This window comes from Limanda limanda, chromosome 22 (genome assembly GCF_963576545.1).
Source record: "Limanda limanda chromosome 22, fLimLim1.1, whole genome shotgun sequence".
In the NCBI taxonomy this organism is placed as follows: Eukaryota; Metazoa; Chordata; class Actinopteri; order Pleuronectiformes; family Pleuronectidae; genus Limanda; species Limanda limanda.
Window position 1 is genome coordinate 17,862,693 of NC_083657.1, and position 22,323 is coordinate 17,885,015.

At 39.9% G+C, this 22,323-nt stretch overlaps 2 protein-coding genes across 2 annotated transcripts; one reads left to right on the forward strand and one right to left on the reverse strand.

Annotated features, from left to right (window-relative positions):
• Positions 1-6,744: 6,744 nt before the first annotated feature.
• Positions 6,745-8,181, forward strand: si:dkey-6n21.13 (P2Y purinoceptor 3). The gene is made up of 2 exons (XM_061095893.1): positions 6,745-7,669; positions 7,739-8,181. The coding sequence occupies exons 1-2, from the start codon at positions 6,745-6,747 to the stop codon at positions 8,179-8,181; spliced, it is 1,368 nt and encodes a 455-aa protein (XP_060951876.1).
• Positions 8,182-14,534: 6,353 nt separating this feature from the next.
• Positions 14,535-18,789, reverse strand: zgc:92664 (uncharacterized protein LOC436695 homolog). The gene is made up of 5 exons (XM_061066413.1): positions 18,463-18,789; positions 17,780-17,874; positions 16,914-17,140; positions 16,344-16,451; positions 14,535-15,236 (listed from the first exon to the last, which is right to left on the reverse strand). The coding sequence occupies exons 1-5, from the start codon at positions 18,481-18,483 to the stop codon at positions 15,172-15,174; spliced, it is 516 nt and encodes a 171-aa protein (XP_060922396.1). The 5' UTR covers positions 18,484-18,789; the 3' UTR covers positions 14,535-15,171.
• Positions 18,790-22,323: the final 3,534 nt, after the last annotated feature.

Genomic DNA, 22,323 nt, shown 5'->3' on the forward strand with positions numbered 1-22,323 from the left:
CCCGGTACATTGAATTTGCGTATTAGTTAAATATTTAGTTTCACCCGAAACATTTAGATTTAACATTTAGATTTAACATTTAGATTTAACATTTGGATTTAGATTCAGATTTAACATTTAGATTTAACTTTTAGATTTGAATTTAAATTTAACATTTAGATTTAGATTTAACATTTAGATTTAACATTTAGATTTAACATTTAGATTTAGATTTAGATGAAACATTTAGATTTCACATTTAGATTTAGATTTAAATTTAACATTTAGATTTAGATTTAGCATTTAGATTTAACATTTAAGTGTAACATTTAACATTTGGATTTAAATATTTAAAATATCTCTAAGTTGACAAATATTGTTGTAAATGTGCAAAAAAGTGACTCAAAAATTCACACCAGTTTTTTAAACAAGGTTTGAAGCTAAATGTGACAAAATGTTGCTGTTATTTTCAGCGTGAGCCGCTTTACAAACGGCACCCCATATGCGACACCCAAGCTCTCTTTAGATTATTTTACTGTAATGATATAACATAAAACAAGGACCATCAGTTTACATCCTCTTGTCAGGCCACTGTCTCTCTCAGCTCCAAATGCAAACTGAGAGAGTAGGTGCGTTCGACTCCATATGAGTGCAGTCGGACTTTGTCTCTCAATTTTTTATTTTTTTTTTCACGAATTTAAATGTCTTTCAATACACATTAACATACATCCAACATATTGTGAGGCTGATTTGACCCTCTGCCTGACAACCTTCATCCATCCAAGATTAGATAAGTTGTGTGCTACCTATCAGGCTCCAACATCTCACTAATGTGGGAGTATGTGCGCCATCCACAAATAGCTTGAGGATTCACTGTCTCTTCTACATGTATGTTTAAAATAAAAACATGAATCTGTGAATTACTTTAATAGTTCAGTGTTGTATGCAAGATGTACAGTGGGTAGGAAAGTATTCAGACCCCTTTAAATATTTCACTTTGTTTCATTGCAGCAATTTGCAAAAATCAAAAAAGTTCATTTTATTTCTCATTAATGTATACTCAGCACCCCATCATGGCAAAAAAATATAAATGTAGAAATTTTTGAAAATTTATTAAAAAAGAAAAACTGAAGGTCCTAAGTATTCAGACCCTTTGCTGTGACACTCATATTTAACTCACATGCTGTCCATTTCTTCTGATCCTCCTTGAGATGGTTCTACTCCTTCATTGGAGTCCAGCTGTGTTTAATTAAACTGATTGGACTTGATTAGGAAAGGCACACACCTGTCTATATAAGACCTTACAGCTCACAGTGCATGTCACAGCAAATGAGAATCATGAGGTCGAAGGAACTGCCCAAGGAGCTCAGAGACAGAGGCACAGATCTGGCCAAGGTTACAAAAGAATTTCTGCAGCACTCAAGGTTCCTAAGAGCACAGTGGCCTCCATAATACTGAAATGGAAGAAGTTTGGGACGACCAGAACTCTTCCTAGACCTGGCCGTCCAGCCAAACTGAGCAATCGTGGGAGAAGAGCCTTGGTGAGAGAGGTAAAGAAGAACCCAAAGATCACTGTGGCTGAGCTCCAGAGATGCAGTAGGGAGATGGGAGAAAGTTCCACAAAGTCAACTATCACTGCAGCCCTCCACCAGCTGGGGCTTAATGGCAGAGTGGCCCGACGGAAGCCTCTCCTCAGTGAAAGACATATGAAAGCCTGCATAGAGTTTGCCAAAAAACAAATGAAGGACTCCCAGACTATGTGAAATAAGATTCTCTGGTCTGATGAAACCAAGATTGAACTTGTTGGCGTTAATTCTAAGCGGTATGTGTGGAGAAAACCAGGCACTGCTCATCACCTGCCCAATACAATCCAAACAGGGAAACATGGTGGTGACAGCATCATGCTATGGGGGTGTTTTTCAGCTGCAGGGACAGGACGACTGGTTGCAATTGAAAGAAAGATGAATGCGGCCAAGTACAGAGATATCCTGGAAGAAAAACTCTTCCAGAGTGCTCTGGACCTCAGACTGTGCCGAAGGTTCACCTTCCAACAAGGCAATGACCCTAAGCAGACAGCTAAAATAACAAAGGAGTGGCTTGGGAACAACTCTGTGACCATTCTTGACTGGCCCAGCCAGAGCCCTGACCTAAACCCAATTGAGCATCTCTGGAGAGACCTGAAAATGGCTGTCCGCCAACGTTCACCATCCAACCTGACAGAACTGGAGAGGATCTGCAAGGAATAATGTCAGAGAATCCCCAAATCCAGGTGTGAAAAACTTGTTGCATCATTCCCAAGAAGACTCATGGCTGTACTAACTCAAAAGGGTGCTTCTACTCAATACTGAGCAAAGGGTCTGAATACTTATGACTATGTGATATTTCAGTTTTTCTTTTTTAATAAATTTGCAAAAATGTCTACATTTTCTTTTTTTTCTGTCAAGGGTGCTGAGTGTACATTGATGAGAAATAAAATTAACTTTTTTGATTTTAGCAAATGGCTGCAATGAAACAGAGTGAAAAATTTAAAGGGGTCTGAATACTTTCCGTACGTATGTTTATAAATGTCAGTGGCATGGCCACCCTGTACCTTGCACATGTTTAAATTAAAAACATGAATATATGAACCTGTGTAATATTTGAATAGCTTAGTATTGAATGCACAATATCAGGGTAGTTATGTTTATACATGGCACTAGGCCCAGTTTAATATAAAACACAATTTTATACAATATATATAGTAGGGGGTCCCTGCTCCATCTCTCCACCTGTTTGGGGGTCCTTGGCCTGAAAAACGTTGAAGACCCCTGAATTATATGATTTATGCAGAAACAAAGGGATTTCCAAAGCATCCGAGATCGACCATGTTCTCGTCTAGCTGAAGCTACGAGAAGTAAAAAATGTGTCAGACTTTACACTGTAATTTTACTCCACCACTGCAGCTGCCAGCAGATCAAGTCAGACACAGCCAGTCCAAGTCTAAAGCACCTAATGATTCCTGGGGGCACGTACCAAAGTGCGACAATGGGATGGGTTTTAAAGATCAAAACACCCAACATATTCATAAAAACAAAGACACATTACATATTAATTACTTGTCCGTATAGACAATCTTCTAACAATATTACAACTGATTTAACCTAACCATTGAGCATTACATACATGTATACAGGTACAAGAAATCCATACTTCCCCCTTCTCTTTTAGGCAAATGGAACATCCAAGGGAATCAATGTACAGGGGCTTAAAGTTGGCTGAATTATGAATCCACACCATAACACAGCTGTTTGCACGCTGCATAGTGATGAGGAGATTTATTGTATTTCTCATCCATCTTGTTTGTAAGAGACCTGCAGTTGGCTAGGTACAGACTTGGGACCCGTGGTCTTGTTTAGACCAGGGGTCGGCAACCCGCATGCAACTCTTCAACCCCTCTGCAGTGGCTCCCTGTGTAGTGTTTTGCATGAACAGTTATATTTTTCGTGAAAGATGAACTGAACAAATCATTTGTTTATATAATGAGTTTTCACGTTTATTTTTTAAATCCTCCATAATGTGAAATACCAGGAGCTAGAGAGTGTGTGTATGTGTGTGTGTGTGCGCGCTGTCTGGGAGCACACACAAAAACACATAGGCCCCCGGGCTCCGCCCGCACTCATTCACTGAGAGCATTACGCAGTGTGATCATAGCTTGTTCAAGTGAAGCTGCCAGTCAGTGACTTTGTTGAGGAACAGTGGAAACAGTAAAACCAGTTTCTCTCTGGTCACATGCTGCTCAGTGTTCAAAGCAGAACCTGTTGTTGGTTTGTATCGAGATGGAGCTTCTAATTCCTCCTCCACTCTGACTAAATCTCTGCTCTCACTAAATCTCTTAAACCTTAAAATGACAGGAGACGTGACGCTCACAGTCAGGACTCAATGTTTAAATGGCTGGAGATAGATACATGATACAACATCATGGATTAATTACTAAACACATGATCGTAAATTTGTCATCTAAATCATCGCCCAAAAAAAATTTAATAAACGCACGTGAACTAAAAATCTTTACTATGAAAAGTTGATAGAAAAACTATATTTTCTACCTGATTGTCAGCTTTGCTGTTGTAAGTAATAACGAGGCAGTGATTGTAATGCTGTAAGAAAACATGGTGCCCTGACTACCTGTGACGACTTTTCCTATTGTTTAAAGATGAATGGAATCTGCCTGAAGCTTTAGTAAAAACATCCCAAAAATTTAAACATTGCAGCATGCAATCAAATATAATAAGCACTTGCAGCTCAGGGGCTAACACTTGTCATTTAAAGTTATTACTTTACTGCCTGATGCAAATGATTGAAAGGTTTACTACATTGGAAGGAAGTCAGTTCAGTAACCATTAACAGTAGAATTAGTTACACACCAGAGCACAATGTTCAGGAACAGTTTTGTACCATTCCTCCTACAGTGCTACTCAGCTCTGAGCTCATTCCACAGTTTCTCTACTTGGTTCAGCTCTGGACTCTCACTAGAACACTCCCGAAGTTGGATTTACTTTGTTTGAATTCATTCTGTAGTCAATTTATTTTGATTCCAGGATCATTGTCCTACTTCATCTTCACATCAAAGATTATGAACAGTCCAGACCCAGAGGAAGCAAAGCCCAAAGTCACGATGCTCCCTCCTCAGCACTTTAACGCTGGTACACAGTGGTACAGTGGCATTTTTAAACCAGACTTGTTTTTTGTGTTCTTCTCAACATGTGACTTGTGTTTAAGTCTCATGTGTCTTTTCGTGAGAAAAGGTTCACATCAGTTTCTTTCTCCTTCTTTAGCAAAATCTAAGTTATTATATGTTGAAGTATATTTAACGCACACCTCCAGTCTGCTTTCATAGATTGAAATTCAGGCTTGCTAGTTTCTAAACAAATAAAGGCAATTTGAGTCAGTCAAATACTTTTTCAAAACTTCTCAATGTGAATAATAAATAAATGAATGAATAATTTACATTATGGGTATCAAAACGTTATAATTGTAACTTAGATGATGATATGAGATCTGTTTATACATAAATGCAGTTCATTTCAAAGAGTTCACCTTTTGTGGCTATATTTGTGTTTTACTGTTAATATGTCATGTTACTGGTTGACACATTACCCTTATTTACTTGAACTCTAGGGAAGTGCTGGTAAAACCTGCAGCTGGCTCACTGAACACACACTGTTGCACCTGTCTGTGTGCTGATCCTAATATTAAGCAGTACATCTGATGTCTTTCAACTGAGTGTTGCTTCAGTTAATCCTGTTCAACTGAAATATCTTGACTTAGCATAACTCTTCTTCATTTGAATTGGAATTAAAGTAGGTTTGGGAATTGCAATGACAGTCTATAGTGATTAAAGTGAGACTTAATGTTATAGTGGGATGGAGACACAACGGTAAGTTTGGTTACTTATTGCTGAGCTAATGGAGTGAGAACAGACTGAATCAGCAGCAAATCCTTGTACACAGGAAAGCAAACAAGCACTCAGAATCAGCAGCATACAATAGGAGGTCAAAAAGATTGTGCAAAGGTCCTGGTCAACATTCAAAGAATTGGGGGCAGTGGGAAATACTACCTCCTGATTTACCTCATCATTGACTGGTGCTTTGAGATATTAAGAATTAGTATACTGCCTCTATTTCATTCTGTCATATTGCACTTGTTTTGTACAAACTAATACAAGTACAACTAATACTAAATCTGTTTCCTTAATTGTACAGAAGAATTTGTGCTAAACACACTGAAACGAATATCAAAATCGTTGCCAATAAAGTATTAACCCTTATATTAAATAAAATGATATTGGAATATTAGCAGATAGTACTTGGAAGTTCCTCAAGAGAATCAATGATTTGTAGTTCAATTTGTTTAGCAGTTCATTTCTTTTGATTAGTACTGCTAGCATAATACAAATTTTAAGATCGACAATAAAATGAACAAACAACAATGTAGAGAGATGGTAATGTTGAGGCAATATGCACTCTCCCCTCACTAATATGAGTGAATCTCCCCTAGTTTATATGCTCATATTAGAATATTTTTTCAGTATTCTTCTGTAACAACAACAGAATCCAGTATATATAAATATATATATACATAAATAAATGTTCCAGTACAATAATCCAATTTGAAGTTTTAAGCAGGTTTTTAGTGTGTGTTTAATAGGACATTTAGTTTAGCCTCTGTAGAAATCTAGTTGATAGAGATTGGGGGCAGAGTAGAAACATCAAAGCTCTGGCCTCTGTTTTTTTTGGAACCGTACATTGATAAAACGGATACGGGGGTCAATAAAAGCAAACAGTTATAGTGTAAATGGCAGGGGACATAATATAGATCCTTGAGGTATAATAATGCACTTTATTTGAAACCACCATCAGATCCTTAGAATGATTATGTTTAAATAATAATTATAAAAATTGATAAAAAGCATCCACTGATTATTTTGTGCCAAAAGACTGTAAAAAACTACTGATTGCATCATGAATTCGAAATTTTGTTCAGCAGATTAACTGAGAACCTTGAATCACTGTCAGTTGATTACTAACTTGTCTCTTTATCTCCAGGTAAACACCCACTCATGGATCTGAAATCACCAGAAATTCTACAGTAAAGGATCACACAAAACTGACAATAAACGGTACCGAGTACAAGGATGAGAGAGAAGAAGTCTGACGGAACAACAAACATACAAGCCACGACCTCATTCAACTTGTTCCTCACATGAAAATCTATTTATTCATCAGAATGTCATCCAGTGGTGGGGTTCCTCTCAACATTAGTGACTCAGTCCTCCATGGCGTTCTAAGTTCATCCTCACCCTCTTTTTCTCCCTCCACCACCCCTCCATCTCCAACCTGCAGCATAGATGAGTCCTACAAGTACATTTTCCTCCCCATCTGTTACTCTTTCACATTCATCTTCAGCATTTCCCTTAACTCTGTTGTCCTCTACCGTTCTTTCCGCCAGACCAAACGCTGGAATGCCTCTCTGATATACATGGTCAACCTAGCCTCTACAGACTTCATGTATGGCCTGTCACTGCCATTCCTTGTGGCTAGTTACATCATGCATGACCGTTGGGTCTTTGGGGACTTCATGTGCCGCCTTGTCCGTTTTCTCTTTTACTTTAACCTCTACTGCTCCATCTTCTTCCTCACTTGCATCTCTGTCCACAGGTACCTCGGTATCTGCCACCCAATGAAAGTGATCACACTGGAGACCAAGAAGGCTGTCAAGTACACTTGTGTTCTGGTTTGGATTGTGGTTTTTGCTTTGACCTGCCCTATATTCCGGTTTGCTCAGACTGGTCATGTGACAAGATTGGGGGGGGCTGGCACCAATTCAAGCATAACTGACGAGCCAAACTATGAGATATCAGCTATTAATGGTAATGCAAGCCATGATAACTTGGGAGGTGTCACTGAGGAATACCAGAACTGTTGGGATGATGCAATAGATAAGGAGTTCCCTGATTACATACCCTATGGCATCATACTCCATTTGCTGGGCTTTTTTTTACCTTTTTCTATAATTGCTTGGTGTTATTCTCATGTTGTTCTAACCATATTTAGAACTCTGCATTCGCGCCCCTCATCCCACAGAGGCAAGAGAGAGGGAGGACATGAGGGAGTGGAGAGAAGATGGAGAACAAACTTTGCAATTGCTGGAAGAGAAAGAAGAGGAAGGAATGAACTGTCAAGGACAGTTGGAAGAGATGGAGGAATTTCCATGTTTCTTGGTGCCCACTCCCCATATGCCAATCGCAGACGCAAATCTATCAGGACCATTATCACTATCACTCTCCTCTTTGCTCTTTGTTTCCTCCCCTTTCATGTCACCAAAACAATTTTCCTCCTGTTGAAAGTGACAAGGAGAGTTCCCTGTCCTACCATGACCATGGTCTCCATGTGCTATAAGATTACAAGGCCTTTGGCGTCATTCAACGCTTGGCTTAACGCCCTACTTTACTTCCTAACTAAAGACAAGGGGGGAGCCCACTGCTGCCAGACAGTAAACGGCAACACTCAGCAACATGGCGCGCTTCTGTTACCACTGAAGATGATGAGAAAAGGAGAGAATGCAGAGAATGAGATTGAAGACATAATGGACAATAAGGAGAATAAAGCATTTAACAGCCCGTCATACGTAAACAGAGCAAAAGTCACATATATAGTTGAATGAAAGTTTTTTTTGAGAAATGAAAGAATTAATTTTTGATGCACTGCACTAACTTAGTTAGTATAAAAAGCATGAATGACAATGTGACTTTATTATGTAAACTTCATTATTTCGTTTTATATGGTAGCTTATATGGTATTTATAATGTTACAGATTTAAAATGATACTCTGCTAACCTTTGTGATCACTAACTGTTTTATTCTCATCCAACCAAACATCTTCCAAATGCCCACCCCCAAAAAGCCAGTTGTCTCAAGGAGGAGAAAGTTTATAAAGAAGGCAATCATACACAAGTGATGATAGTATTCCAGTCAAAATAAAGCTTGAGAGATAAGTAAAGCATATGCACACATGGAGCCCTTTTAACACCTCGCCGACTGATGTTGTAAAGTGAGTGCGTAGGTGCATGTCAGCCTGGTTGTGAGATTGATTTTTGAATGAATTTCTTAATTTTTGCATTTGTCACTTATTGCTCTAAATCTAGCGGGGAACCCCTGCGGGCTTCTCACATAAAATGCTCCTCCCTTTCTATGAACCTTACTCTATGAGGCCAGGTGGAAAAAGTCCCTGGATAATCCGGAGCGTTCTCACATACACCTCCTCCTTATTAAATACAGACGATCTACAGAGTTCAGTACATGTCTGAAAGCAGCTCAAGTCACTGGACTCTACTGAAGGGATGGAAAACCATTCCTCCAAAAGATAGTCATCCCATATTTGATGTTTTGGTGGTGGAGAGTGCTGTAACACATCCATATCTCCCCTAAGTGTTCAGTAAGGTTAAGTTATTGACTGTGAAGTCTATAGAATATTATTGAGATCATATTCAGCCCAATCAGCCCATTTGGCCCTCATGCCATGAGTGGAAGCATCTGCATTTGTTACCGCACTCATTTAGTGATCATTTATCTTCTTTGATTTGTTATCAGTCTGCATAAGTGACAACATGGTGTGTTCATTTCATAAGTTACATTACTGCCTGTTTTGTTGTTAATATTGTAACTTTTTCATGTTTTATTTTATCTCAAAGATCTATTAATGAGCTTACAGTGTTATAACTTCTCCTAATAGAGTTTTTGTAAATATGATGTGCAATAATTCACTCAAATAAATATTGATTTGACTTTAATGGAAGTGTTTGACAAGTGAAAATCTGACCTGCTGGTGGCACTGTAGGATTCTGTATTTTGGGTACGATGAAAGTCTGTACAAAAAGTATAAAATAGAAAACTAGACATGATGATTTTCTGAACTGTTAGACATCTCAAAAGTATGATCACCAGGGTTGCTCTTGGATGCATTGCTGACTAAATACAGATGTAACATTCACAGCTTTGGTGTGCCAATGTGAGGTGAACATTTCTGAATGTTTTGTCTCCAATCCACCTGATTTTGACAGCTTGGTGCAAGAGGCAAGAGAGGAAAGCTGCATCTCCAACAACACGTCAAATCCCCTACAAGGAGTTTTTAACTGGTTATGAAATGGTCTCATTTAAATATTGCTGCCTCTTTATGACCTTCAACAGCAAATCAAACAATTAGGGAGAATATTGTCTTTTCCTATAATATATTCTCAATGTCTGTGATCAGGTCGCATTACCCGCAAAGTCAGACTCAACGATTTGCTGTAGTCAGACTGGAAAGGCATGTTTACATTTTTGCCGGCACTGGGTTCATCAATCAATCAAATTTTATTTGTATAGCTCATATCCAAAAATTACAATTTTACTCATAGGGCTTTAACAAGGTGTGACATCCTCTGTCCTTAACCCTCAACAAGAGTAAGAAAAACTTACAAAAAAAACCTTGATGCCTTGATCATTACTTTATCACTACGAATCCTTTAAACAGCTGTATCTTTTTTGAATTCTTCCAAAACAAATGTACATGATGGCTAGACCAACGTTTTTACAACAGCCCTCTGTAGGCGTCACTGGGAGCAGGTAAGTGTGCCTTCAGTCTGCGTCTTCTACATCATTCGATAAGCTACAGCAGCAGTCTGCAACTGAACGCAGGTGAAACGTTAGGTGATGGCCTACTGATAGCTATGGTCTTAAAAGGACTGCCTGAGGACTTTAGACCATTTGCAATACCAAGGCACATAATGATGATGACATAACGTTTGCAGGGTTCAAAACAAAACTACTAAGTTTCGAAGACACTTAAAAATTAAGCATGGCAGATTGAAGCGATAATGTGATGAAGACTGCAGCTAATCCCGGACGGTGGCCTGCCAAGAAAAGTGCATATCACAGGAACAATGACACAGATATGGTGTGTTTTAAGTGTTGCACCAAAGGCCACAGAGCGAGAACATGTCGGCAGAAGACATGGTGAAGTCACTGCAAAAGTTCTCATATAGTCTAATGTAAACTAAATAAACTATCTTATCTGGTATAGTTGAAGATTTTAATTATGACAATAAATAATGAGGTGGTCATATGGTTATTTAATACATTTGGTCAACACATTAGTAAATTCAATTTTTGTTAAATGGGTGTGTGTTTCTACAGCCGAGCCTTCATCATTTGTGCGTATGCATGGTCTGAGGATGTTCTTAATTTGTTTGCAGAGTACCATAAAATTTAGGTAAGAACATATTGATGAATCCCAGATTTTTGCATCCAACATTTGTAGGCATGGCTGAATCTGTTATTATTAAACAAGTTCCTTTATCCTTTTTTTCTTGTTGGGGTGTTTTTTGTTAAGAAATTATTGGATTTGCCACAGCTCCACGTAAAGTCTCCATTACTTTACCTGTCAGCTCGCAGCGTTAGCAAATCAATACCTATTGTAGACCAATCACTGTTTTTTGAATACTCACAGGTGCTGTCTACCAGGAGCATTGTACGAGTAAATTATTATTAGCTAATTGAATTATGTTAAAAATTTAAGAAAAGAAAAGAAATATCTCCCAGTTAAACCGGGTTGACACGAAGAAGACACAGGTCAATATGTCAAGAGAGTTTGTGGTAAATGGTCTTTATTTACATAGCATTTTTCTAGTCTTTATCGCCACTCAAAGTGCTTAACAGTACAGTTGCTGCATTAATACAGTGAATCTATGGGCAGCACTTCTTCTATGAGGGGCCATTCAGGGTTCAGCATCTTGCCCATGATACTTTGGCATGTAGATGTGAAAGACTGGGATAGAACCACAAGCCTTCTGGTTGTTGGAGAATGGCCGTTCTATCCCTCAGCCTCAGTGATGTGAGAGCCGACATATGTGTCTGTAATCTCTGCAGCAGAGTTAATACCTTGCCTCCTGTCTCTTTCTGCTCCACCTCTCCTGAATAATGTGGAGGATTGCTGCTGTTATGAACACAGAACTTCTGCTGTGATGTGCATGTGTGTAAGGCAAACTGTGGGTGAACTCCGGATTTCACCCACAGGGCAGGGATAGTTAATAGAAGGGAAAGAGTCTGCTGAGGGACTGTTTTCATACTTTGTGGGTACCTACCGACCCCTTTCAAGTAATTACGGATAGTAAAAGCCAAGAAAATGTATTTTACACAATATGGGCCCTTTAATACAGATAAGACAAGGCAATAAATATAAACATGTATAAATTCTGGGGTCAGAAACTGAACTTGTATGCTTTTTTTTCAAATTTGTCATGATAAAAAATATAATTTTTTTCTTTTCTAGCTTTAAAAGGTCTTCTCCATGGGGCGAGGGGTATTTTTTTTTTTTTTTTATACAACGAATCACAATGGGTTGCCTTTAACTTTTTACTAAGCGTTTGTGACTACTTGAGTTACCAAGGCGAACAGTTCATCTATGAATCCACATTTGAATAAACTTGATCCAGCAACTCATCAGCTCCAAATTGCACAAAATCATACTTTTTTTGTTGTTTTTCATCAACATCATGAATTTATTCCAAGAGATATCAACAAAAATGTTGCAAAAAATCCCAGTGTTAAAAAAGTGAAAAAAATCTTAGATCTCCACCAAAATTCTGTTTCTTTTATGACTGAAAAAACATATTTCCAACATGTTATGGTAATCCATATTATCCGTCCAGTAGTTTTTGTAATACTTGCAGACCAATATACACTGCTCAAAACAATTAAAGAAACACTTTTTTATCAGGGTATGGCATGAATTCAATTGCACTTTTTTGTAATTATCTGGTCAGTTAAGTAGCAGAGGGGGTTGTTAATCAGTTTCAGCTGCATTGGTGTTGATGGAATTAACAACAGGTGCACTAGAGGGGCAACAATGAGACGACCCCCAAAATAGGAGTGGTTTTGCATGTGGAGGCCATTTCAAGTTTCTCCCTCTTGATCACTTCGACTGGTTTTCCATTAGTGTTGGCTTTAGCTAGAGTCACTATCTCTACTGGGAGCATGAGGCAATTTCCTAACCCTACAGAAGTTGCACAGATTGTCCAACTCCTCCAGGATGGCACATCCATGCGTGCCGTTGCAAGGAGATTTGATGTGTCTCCCAGCATAATCTCCAGAACATGGAGGAGATTCCAGGAGACAAGCAGTTACTCTAGGAGAGCTGTACAGGGCCGTAGAAGGTCCTCAACCCATCAGCAGGACCGATATCTGCTGCTTTGTGCAAGGAGGAACAGGTTGAGCACTGCCCGAGCCCTACAGAATGACCTCCAGCAGGCCACTGGTGTGAATGTCTCTGCCCAAACAGTCAGAAACAGACTTCAAGAGGGTGGCCTCAGGGCGCGACGTCCTGTAGTGTGCCCTGTGCTCACTGCCCAGCACCGTGGAGCTCGATTGGCATTTGCTATAGAACACCAGAATTGGCATGTCCCCCATTAGCGCCCTGTGCTTTTCACAGATGAGAGCAGGTTCACCCTGAGCACCTGTGATAGACGTGAAAGGGTCTGGAGAAGCCAAGGAGAGCGCTATGCTGCCTGCAACATCGTTCAGCATGACCGGTTTGGTGGTGGGTCAGTGATGGTCTGGGGAGGCATATCCATGGAGGGACGCACAGACCTCTACAGGCTAGAGAACGGCAGTCTTACTGCCATTAGGTATCGGTAATCCTTGAACCCATGGTCAGACCCTACACTGGTGCAGTAGGTCCTGGGTTCCTCCTGATGCACGATAATGCCCGGCCTCATGTGGCAAGGGTATGCAGGCAGTACCTGGAGGATGAAGAAATTGATGCAATTGAATGGCCCTCAAGATCACCTGACCTAAACCCGATAGAACACCTCTGGGACATTATGTTTCGGTCCATCAGACGCCGCCAGGTTGCTCCTCATACTTTACAGGAGCTCACTGATGCCCTTAGACAGATCTGGGAGTACATCCCACAAGATATCATCCGTTGTCTCATTAGGAGCATGCCGCGACGTTGTTAAGCATGCATACAAGCACGTGGGGGCCACACAAGATAATGAGAAGCATTTTGAGTTGCAGAAATTGAATTTTGGCAAAATGGACAAGCCTGCCACATCACTTTTTCACTATGATTTTCGCGGTGTCTATAAAATTGAGCCCTCTCTAGACTGAAAACTTTTATTTCCATCAAAGATGTGGCATCCTTTTGTTCCTAAGACATTAAACTGTCCATATCAGTATAATTTTTTTTTCACAATGAGATCTGATGTGTTTTCAAAGTGTTCCTATTTTTTTGAGCAGTGTATAACCTTCTTGTCTTCATCATCCAGCTTTCAGTGCAAGGCATATTGGGGCGAACTGTAAAGGACAATAAGAGTTGACATTGTGAAGAGCCCAACTGAAGCAAGTTAAACTGAATTTAAAAGAAGCCAACAGCTACTTCGAAGGGGGATAATCACAGCAACAAACTCAAGACTAAAACACGATTTAAAAGTTGCTTTGCAGAAATGTCATGTTTAATGCAACAACTGACAAAAGCAGAGCTGCACTTTGTTATTACAATTTTAATAACAAAAAAATTCTAATTGAGGTGTCTCAACTTCCATTATTAAGTTATAAATGCTAATCATAGCCCTAGTATGGTTTATTGCTAATAGACCTCCGAAAAGACAAACAACCTTAATTAGCTTAGATTTCATTTCTTTTTGGCACAAATGGACTGATGTCTAAGTATTTAACAAAGTGATAATGGCTGTTGCATGATTACATGGTTATCCATCAGGCAGAGTCCAGTAACTCATAGATGTGTCAGTAACATAATTTCCTAAAACTCAAATAAAGGCTGGGTATTCCACTCAATCTGTGTGTAAAATAATAAAACACCAAGTACAGTATTCACCCCCTCACCACCACCAGTCTTTATCAGTAGGTACATCTTGCTGATGCTGATCTCCACAACTGGGCAATCTGAATCAATTGGTGAAGACACAAAGCTCTGAAAAAAGCTGCTAAGTCGACTTTTTGTTACTTATCATGTAGCAGTGAGTTTCCACCACTTTAATATATCAGTCTTACAAAATCTTCACTCTCCACAAAAACATGATTTTTTTCTTCAGGTACCAAGCCTAAAATACAACTATAAACTGCCCCTGGCTGGAATGAAAAGAACATTGTGAATGATCTGACACTTTGTGTCATTTTCACTACTAACACTTTTATGTTATGATTAAGACAACTCCCTTTGAAGATATCCTAAAATAAACCATAAATTCCTCCAAAATGTTTTTGCTGTTTTAAATAATCTTAATGACTAACTACTATTGTGGTAATGTCTGCTACTAATCACTTTCAAAATGTGTACACAATGAGAACACAAGAGAAATGGGTTCTCTTTAAAGATCACAGGAAGTATGAATCTAAAAATCTCACCTTTAAATGTTAGACTTGTTGGATATTTCTACAATGCAAAATTGGGTGAGGAAAGGAGATGGTCTCAAAAAAAATTGTCATTAAGTAGCAATTATCCAATAGTAGTGGATAAGATAGAAGTCCTCCAACATAACAATCCTATATGCTCTCTAAAAGTTGATGGTCTGCATCATTGGCACAAAGGATCAGCCATTTTATCCTCTTATTTTCAGAGTTTTGTTCATCAACAGAAGTCAGAGGAAGTAAGAGGTCAACGGGAGAGCAGAGGAAGGTCACTTGGATTCATGATGAGGCTGGAGTCCAGGTTCAAGTTATCTATGAAGACAAAAAACATGAGCAGCTCAATGAAAGGAGTCTGGAGTTATTTTGTGCTTTTATTACAGTCAACAAAACCACTGAAAAGACCAAAACAAACAAATTTAGTTTTTTATTAAACATATAGATCTGACAAAAATCAAACTGGGCTGGGCAGAGTATCCTTTCAAATTTTTCAATTCTAGTGATAATATACTACTTGTGTTTCTGTACAGATACAAACATTGTACTTAAATTTAAACCTCTGCAGTCATCGAGTCACTGAGTCAGGAAACGGGCAGGAAAGATCACTGCCGACCCCTGGACACAACCTGTTCCATCTCCTACCCTCTGCGAGGTGCTACAGATGTCTGTTTACCAAAACCTCCAGACTCAAAAACAGTTTCTTCCCCCTTGCCGTCTCACTTCTGAACAGCCAACCCACTGTGGCACTGTGCAATAACCCTGGATCTTTATAATTACCACTGTAAAATTACTCCCGGAATTATATTTTATTATAATTATATTTATTTACTTCAACCCTACTGTATCATACTGTTTAATATTTATCCCTGCACTTCTTTTCTTTATTTTTCCTAGACCATCGTACTGTTTATATTGTTTTGTTATGTGTATTCTATGCAAGCACATTGAGAGCCACTTCACCATGTCAAATTCCTTGTTTGTGTAAACTTACTTGGCCAACAAAACCTGATTCCGATTCTGACAACATGTGTGCGTGTTTTCTACCAGGCCCTTCTGTTATTGACAAAAAGGCCAAGTGAAATGCTGAATGTTGCTGAACAGCTATAATCAGAATCAGAATGCGTAATAGTCATTGCACAACATTTTACAACGAAATTTGATGTGCCATGCCTAAAAGATCCACAAACACATTCCTACACACATATCTGTCCACATTTATAACAATAACAAGAAAGACCTTGACATCTGAAAGCATCTCATCACACAAACTATAGATTATACACTGATACGACTTTTAGAACCTGAGCATCTTTCTTTTTTCAATGTATGTTGGTTGGTAGTAAATAAACTTGATATTGAAAACCTAGCACGACTCCAAAGTCCCACTAAAATCAACCCCTGTGTCTCAGCAGCAAGCTTCACCTTGATCAAAGTTGTTGAGTTTTTTGGAGTTGGACGCCTCACCCAGTCCCTCAATGTCAACAAGATCAATGTTGACATCCGAGTCATTCAGAGCACTGAGGGTAACATCTATATACACAGACACACACACAAACACACACACAAAAGGGTGAATGTTTATTTTACTGTTCGGGAACAATGTACATAATGTATTTTGCATTTGACAAACTTGAGCCATATCACTAGTTAACAGTTGAATTGAACCATGTTATTTTGAGATATGTAAAGAATGTTATTATTGTGGGAAAACTTTTTTTTGCGTAATGATCAATACATTGCACACTAAGGGTCACTTGAAATTCTAGTGGGAGTAATTCAGTGTGTAGATTCTACTAACCTGATAGGAATCACCATACCTCTAGTAAATACTCAAAATGTCAATATACAGTGGGGTAGAAAATTCAGATTCTTTCTGAATTACCTAAGAGGTTTGAATAAATTTGTGTTTATTCATACTATGGACATTAACAGTATTCCAACCAGCTCTACATCAGTTGAAATGCTTTCATGTTGTAGTGCTATTGGACACACCTGCAGTCTTTTGTTTCTTCAGGTGGGCCTGGTTGGAGGGGGGGCCCAGTACTCCTGACGGCACAACAACCTGAGCTGTTGGCAGAGAGATGAGATTTGGGGTGCCCTGTGTTGCCATGGAAACAGTAACTGTGGCTTTTTTGATGACCCTCTTGGGCCCATCAGAGGATGTTGGAAGAACTCCTTCTTCATAAAGCTTCCTCTTCACTGTGCTCTTTGTCAGAGCGCTGCAGGGAAGATGGGAACCACAGTGACGTTATTTTATCTACTGTACATCAAGTTAACAGGAGCACAATTGTCCAGGTGTTGACTTGGGCAGTGTGGAAGTTTCCAGAAATACATCTTACATGCAGCTATTACAGATACTGCCAGTGTGGATACTGTGATGAACCCACTCGCTGAGAGGTTTTACAGGCAGTGTGTAACCCCAATTTTTATTTTGCACAATTGAGTTTTATCAATTTATTATCTCAGTTGAAGATTTCTTTTGCCAGCCAAAGAAGCTGATTGATTATTCAGTAGTATAATCAATCTATTAAAGTGTATAAAACCGATAACAAGTTGGACTTCTGGATTTCTGGTGTACAGCAGTTTCAGCCCAGAGGCGCTGCTTGTGGAAAGGCAAGGCAGGCAACTTTTGGAGGCCCAGGCCATGAGGGGGGGCCCTTGAGGGCTGACACACTTTACTCCACAACATTGTATCATAATGTGGCCAGTTAATTAGGGAGGCATTGTCCAATTCGGGGTTAGGCTGTGTAACTTATTGGGAAAAGATGATATATGATTCAGTGATATTGGTTAGAATATGTCTCCTAGAAATTATATTAATACTAATGTCCCCAAAAGTGATAACATGCCTGCTTTACCCTGCAGGACTGGAGTCGGCCACTGGGTGAAGCTGCATCGTGAGCTCTCCTAGTTTAGTGAAAGCCGCCCCAGCTGCAGAGAAGATCTCTCCAACCTATTACACACATACAGACGCACACATGCACAAATCAAGCAGATCTCACGTCGATTGTCTTAGTCAACAGTAGGTGGACATGAACAAATGTGCAATTCAAATAAAAGTGTGAATGTCAGCACATGTCCTAAAGTATGCAGACATTTGAACAGTAAGGCCACATGTGATGATTGCACATGTGATAACAACCAAATTAGAAACGAAGTCCTTATGAAAGAAGGGTCAGTTAGTTATAATTTAACGGAATGGGATGCTGTGAGCTCTTTCGGGTGGGACTCAAAACGGCGCTGGCTTCTCCGGATTTTCCACAACACGTATCCGCTGGCTTCCCCCAGTGTTCCCACAACATCTACAATGCAGCAACGGTGGTCGCTACAGCCAGGGTCTCTTCTTTCTCCCGGAGAACGAACGAATAATCGCCGGTTGTGTTCATTCGCGCTTTACGAGTGTTATGCGCGATTCGCGCGAATAAACACAAACGATCGCATTCGGTGTGAACGCATAGCTCGAGCGTCTATGTACAGATTTGAAGGTACCGTTCACACCGGGAGGCGACACCCGCGAGGTTTCTGTGAATGGATAACTTACTTTGGTGGAGGCTGAGGTCATTTTGTTGATCTATGTGTTACCATAGGCTGTATGTTGTCTACGAGTTGGACCCACTGGTGCCCTCACGTTGACGGAACAGCTAAGATGCTAACAGCGCAGTCAAGCTACATCTGGTGTTCTTCCTGATGTAGCAGAGCGGCTACGGGTCGGCTCGTCCGCGCGTTCAGTCTCGATGTCTGGAGTAGTCCAGCATTTGAACCCCCCAGTGCAGAGTGCTAATGCAGTTCAATCTACGAGTGAATGACATGACCCGCTGGAGACAAACGGCTCCCTTCTCGCAATCTGTACAACAACAAGGTTTATGCTGCTTTCAAGGTCTCCTCGTATTCTCTATGCTCAATTTGAGTACAAACGAACACTGGCCTGGATTGAGCTACAATGCCTATAAAACGTATTCACCCCCCTTGGATGTATCACCCTTTTGTTGCTTTTATAAGCGAAATCATGGTCAATATAATTTGGCTTTTTTGACAAGAATTTGACAAAAAACCCTCTTTAATATCAAAGTTAAACAGATTTTTACAAACTAATGTCAATTAATTAAAAATATTTATGGTAAAATAAGTGTTTGCATAAGAAATTGGTGGGATTAAAGTGGTAAACCCAAGCAGAGTAGGAGGAACAAGTTGCGCAGAGGGTTAAAGAGGGGTCATCTCTGGTGTTTGTTTGCTGTCCTAGCTCCTAAATGGTGGAATGAGCTCCCACTCGACATCCGTACATCTGAAAGTTTACACATCTTTCGCCGAAAACTAAAAACACACCTCTTCCGACTGTACCTTGAATAAAAAAAAACAAAAAAAAAACTAACCACTTTTGAAACTAACACTTTGGTAGCACTAAAATGGCACTTACTTATAGCCAGGGGCGTCGTTAGGCCTGTTTTAGGGGGGCTTCAGCCCCCCTAAAAAGTTCTTCAGCCCCCCCAAATAATTATTGGGATTTTTTTTTAATTTTTTTTTTTTAAATTTAACTATTGTTTTACACGTTATTTATAACTCTAACATACTACATATGTGAGTGCGTTTCTGGTTTGTATGTTTTCTCCCCCTTCAAATTACAATCCAATAGCCTCTCATCATACTTAACAATAAAAGACCGGGCACTAGGACCTTGGGGAGTCTGCATCGCTGCTGCGCTGGCTTTCTCACTCTGCCAAGTAACGTCTCTCATCAAGACAGCAGGATTACAGCCAAGGAGTTTAGCTCATAGTAAATGATGCACAGAGTGAAATTGTAGGTACAGGTAGTTACAGAATGTGGCAATCTGTAGTTGTTAACGATTGTTGCCTGCTTAAATTGAGGTTTACTTGAGGCAAATGAAAGGGAATATTGTAATGAGCTATGTTAACAATAAGCTAGCTAGCGTCGGCTGCACTGGCTGCGGAAAACAATGGGGCAGAAAAGGCTTCACAGTCTTGCAGCCATGTCAATAGAAAGTGACATACTAGGTGGACTGAGTCACAACAGACTGAAAGACCGATTTGCCACACTTAAAAACAGAAGGCATTCTTTGACGCTTCCTCCCACTAAATATAGTCATTAACCTGTGCTTCCAAAGTATGACTATGGCCATGGAAACATGATTACATTTTCTAAAATCTCCTGAGCATTGGATTCTATTTTTGAAATAATTTGAATGTATTTTTGTGTATTGTGTATCTTATTCCCTTCTGCTCATAATACAACAAATAAACAACTCAAGTTGACACTGGCAGGTCCATTCTCCATCCATTGTGTGTGGTCCCTTTAAGAATTAGGATTTGGGAGTGACGCGGATATGAAAACTAGTATATCTGTCTTTCCTTTACAAGCAGGAAAATTATTTCTCTCTATTTGAGAAAAGTTCATATTTGTGTTGTCAAATTTCACAATGACCCTGAAATTCTGTCTCTTCTGTCATCTTATACTAAATGACTGCAAGCAAAGATACAGAGAAAAATCACAGTTTTTCTGATTGAACCAATCTATGAACTGTCTGAAACAATGGATATCCGCAGCCCCAAATGAACCCAAAAAAAATTGGCGTGCGCTGCGCGCGCAAACATTCAGCATCCTTAGGGGCTAAGCCCCCCCTTTCTTTCAATCCTAGAAACGCCCCTGCTTATAGCACTTTGTAGTTTTGCTTTATTTCGAAGAAATTGTACTGTCTTGATTCTTGTTGTTCTTGGTTTGTACCCTCGGGGTTGAATGCACTTATTGTAAGTCGCTTTGGATAAAAGCGTCAGCTAAATGAAATGTAATGTAATGTAAATGTAATGTGTACCTCCTGATATATGCATTGGGGAGTTAAGAAATTACTTGAAAGGGGGAATGATTGTGAATGTCCAAAGTAAGAGGTTGAATGTGAATGGGACAAGGAAAGACACTGATACAATGTGTATAGAGTTTCAAGGGGAGGCAGTTCCTCAAAAAAGGGATTTTGGGGTTAGTTATATTGTGAGAGACTATGTACCATGGTCATCAGAATCAGAATCAAAATCAGAAGTATTTTATTGCCAAGTACGTTCACACATACAAGGAATTTGCTCTGGTTGTTGGTGCAAACAATGAACATAGAAACATAAAAACGCAATAAATACAACATACATAGGAGAGCAATACAAAATGGGAAACCAGTATATATTTACTCACTGTTTACTTCTTATTAACTCACTTTTTACCAATATTTATACAAAGTAACATTTATTTTGACATAAACATTTCTGAATAAAAATATATAAAAGATAAAAGATATAAAAAGTTAAGTAAAAAGTGAAATGCTAAATGCAAAACAGTTAACAGTGTCAGATTGCAATATGCAATGTAATGCAGTATAATATAATATGGTATGATATAATGTGTTAATTTAACACATCCTAGAGGTGTGGGGGTGGAATAAAAGTCCGAGTCAGGTGGGGGTCCCGGGCCTTGTTGATAAGGCCAACTGCAGTCGGGAACAAGCTGGTCTTGTGGCGGAAGGTTTTGGTCCTGATGGCCCGCAGCCTCCTGCCCGAGGGAAGAACCTCAAAGAGTTTGTGACCCGGGTGAGAGGGATCGGCTACAATCTTGCCTGCACGCCTCAGGGTCCTAGAGGCAAACAGGTCCTGTAGAGATGGCAGATTGCAGCGGATCACCTTCTCAGCAGAGCGGATGATCCGCTGCAGCCTCCTTTTGTCATTAGTGGTGGCAGCAGCGAACCAGATGGTGATGGAGGAGGTGAGGATGGACTCGATGATGCAGGTGTAGAAGTGCACCATCATTGCCTTTGGCAGGTTGACCTTCTTCAGCTGTCGCAGGAAGTACATCCTCTGTTGTCCTCTTTTGGTGATGGAGCTGATGTTAAGCTCCCATTTGAGGTCCTGGGAGATGATGGTGCCCAGGAAGCGGAAGGACTCCGCAGTGACGACTGGGGCGTCTCTCAGGATGATGGGGATGGGTGGGGCTGGGTTCCTTCTGAAGTCCACAACCATCTCCACTGTTTTTAGAGCATTGAGCTCCAGGTTGTTCTGCTCACACCGACACCAGATGGTCAATCTCCCACCTGTAGGCGGACTCATCCCCATCAGAGATGAGCCCAATGAGGGTGGTGTCATCCGCAAACTTACGGAGTTTGACGGACTGGTGACTGGAGGTGCAGCTGTTGGTGTACAGGGAGAAGAGAAGAGATTGTTGTGTTTCAGCTGTCAAAGGTTTGGTTATGTAGCTGCAAGGTGCAGAGAACAACACAGATGTGCACCTAAAGGGGATAAGCGGTAATGAAATCGGTTGTAGAGATACAGAAAGTTAGAGTGGTGAAGTGTGTCTTAAGCTGAGGTCAAAAGGCTGGTTACCCCTGAAACTGCAAAAGTCTTTTGAGGACTCA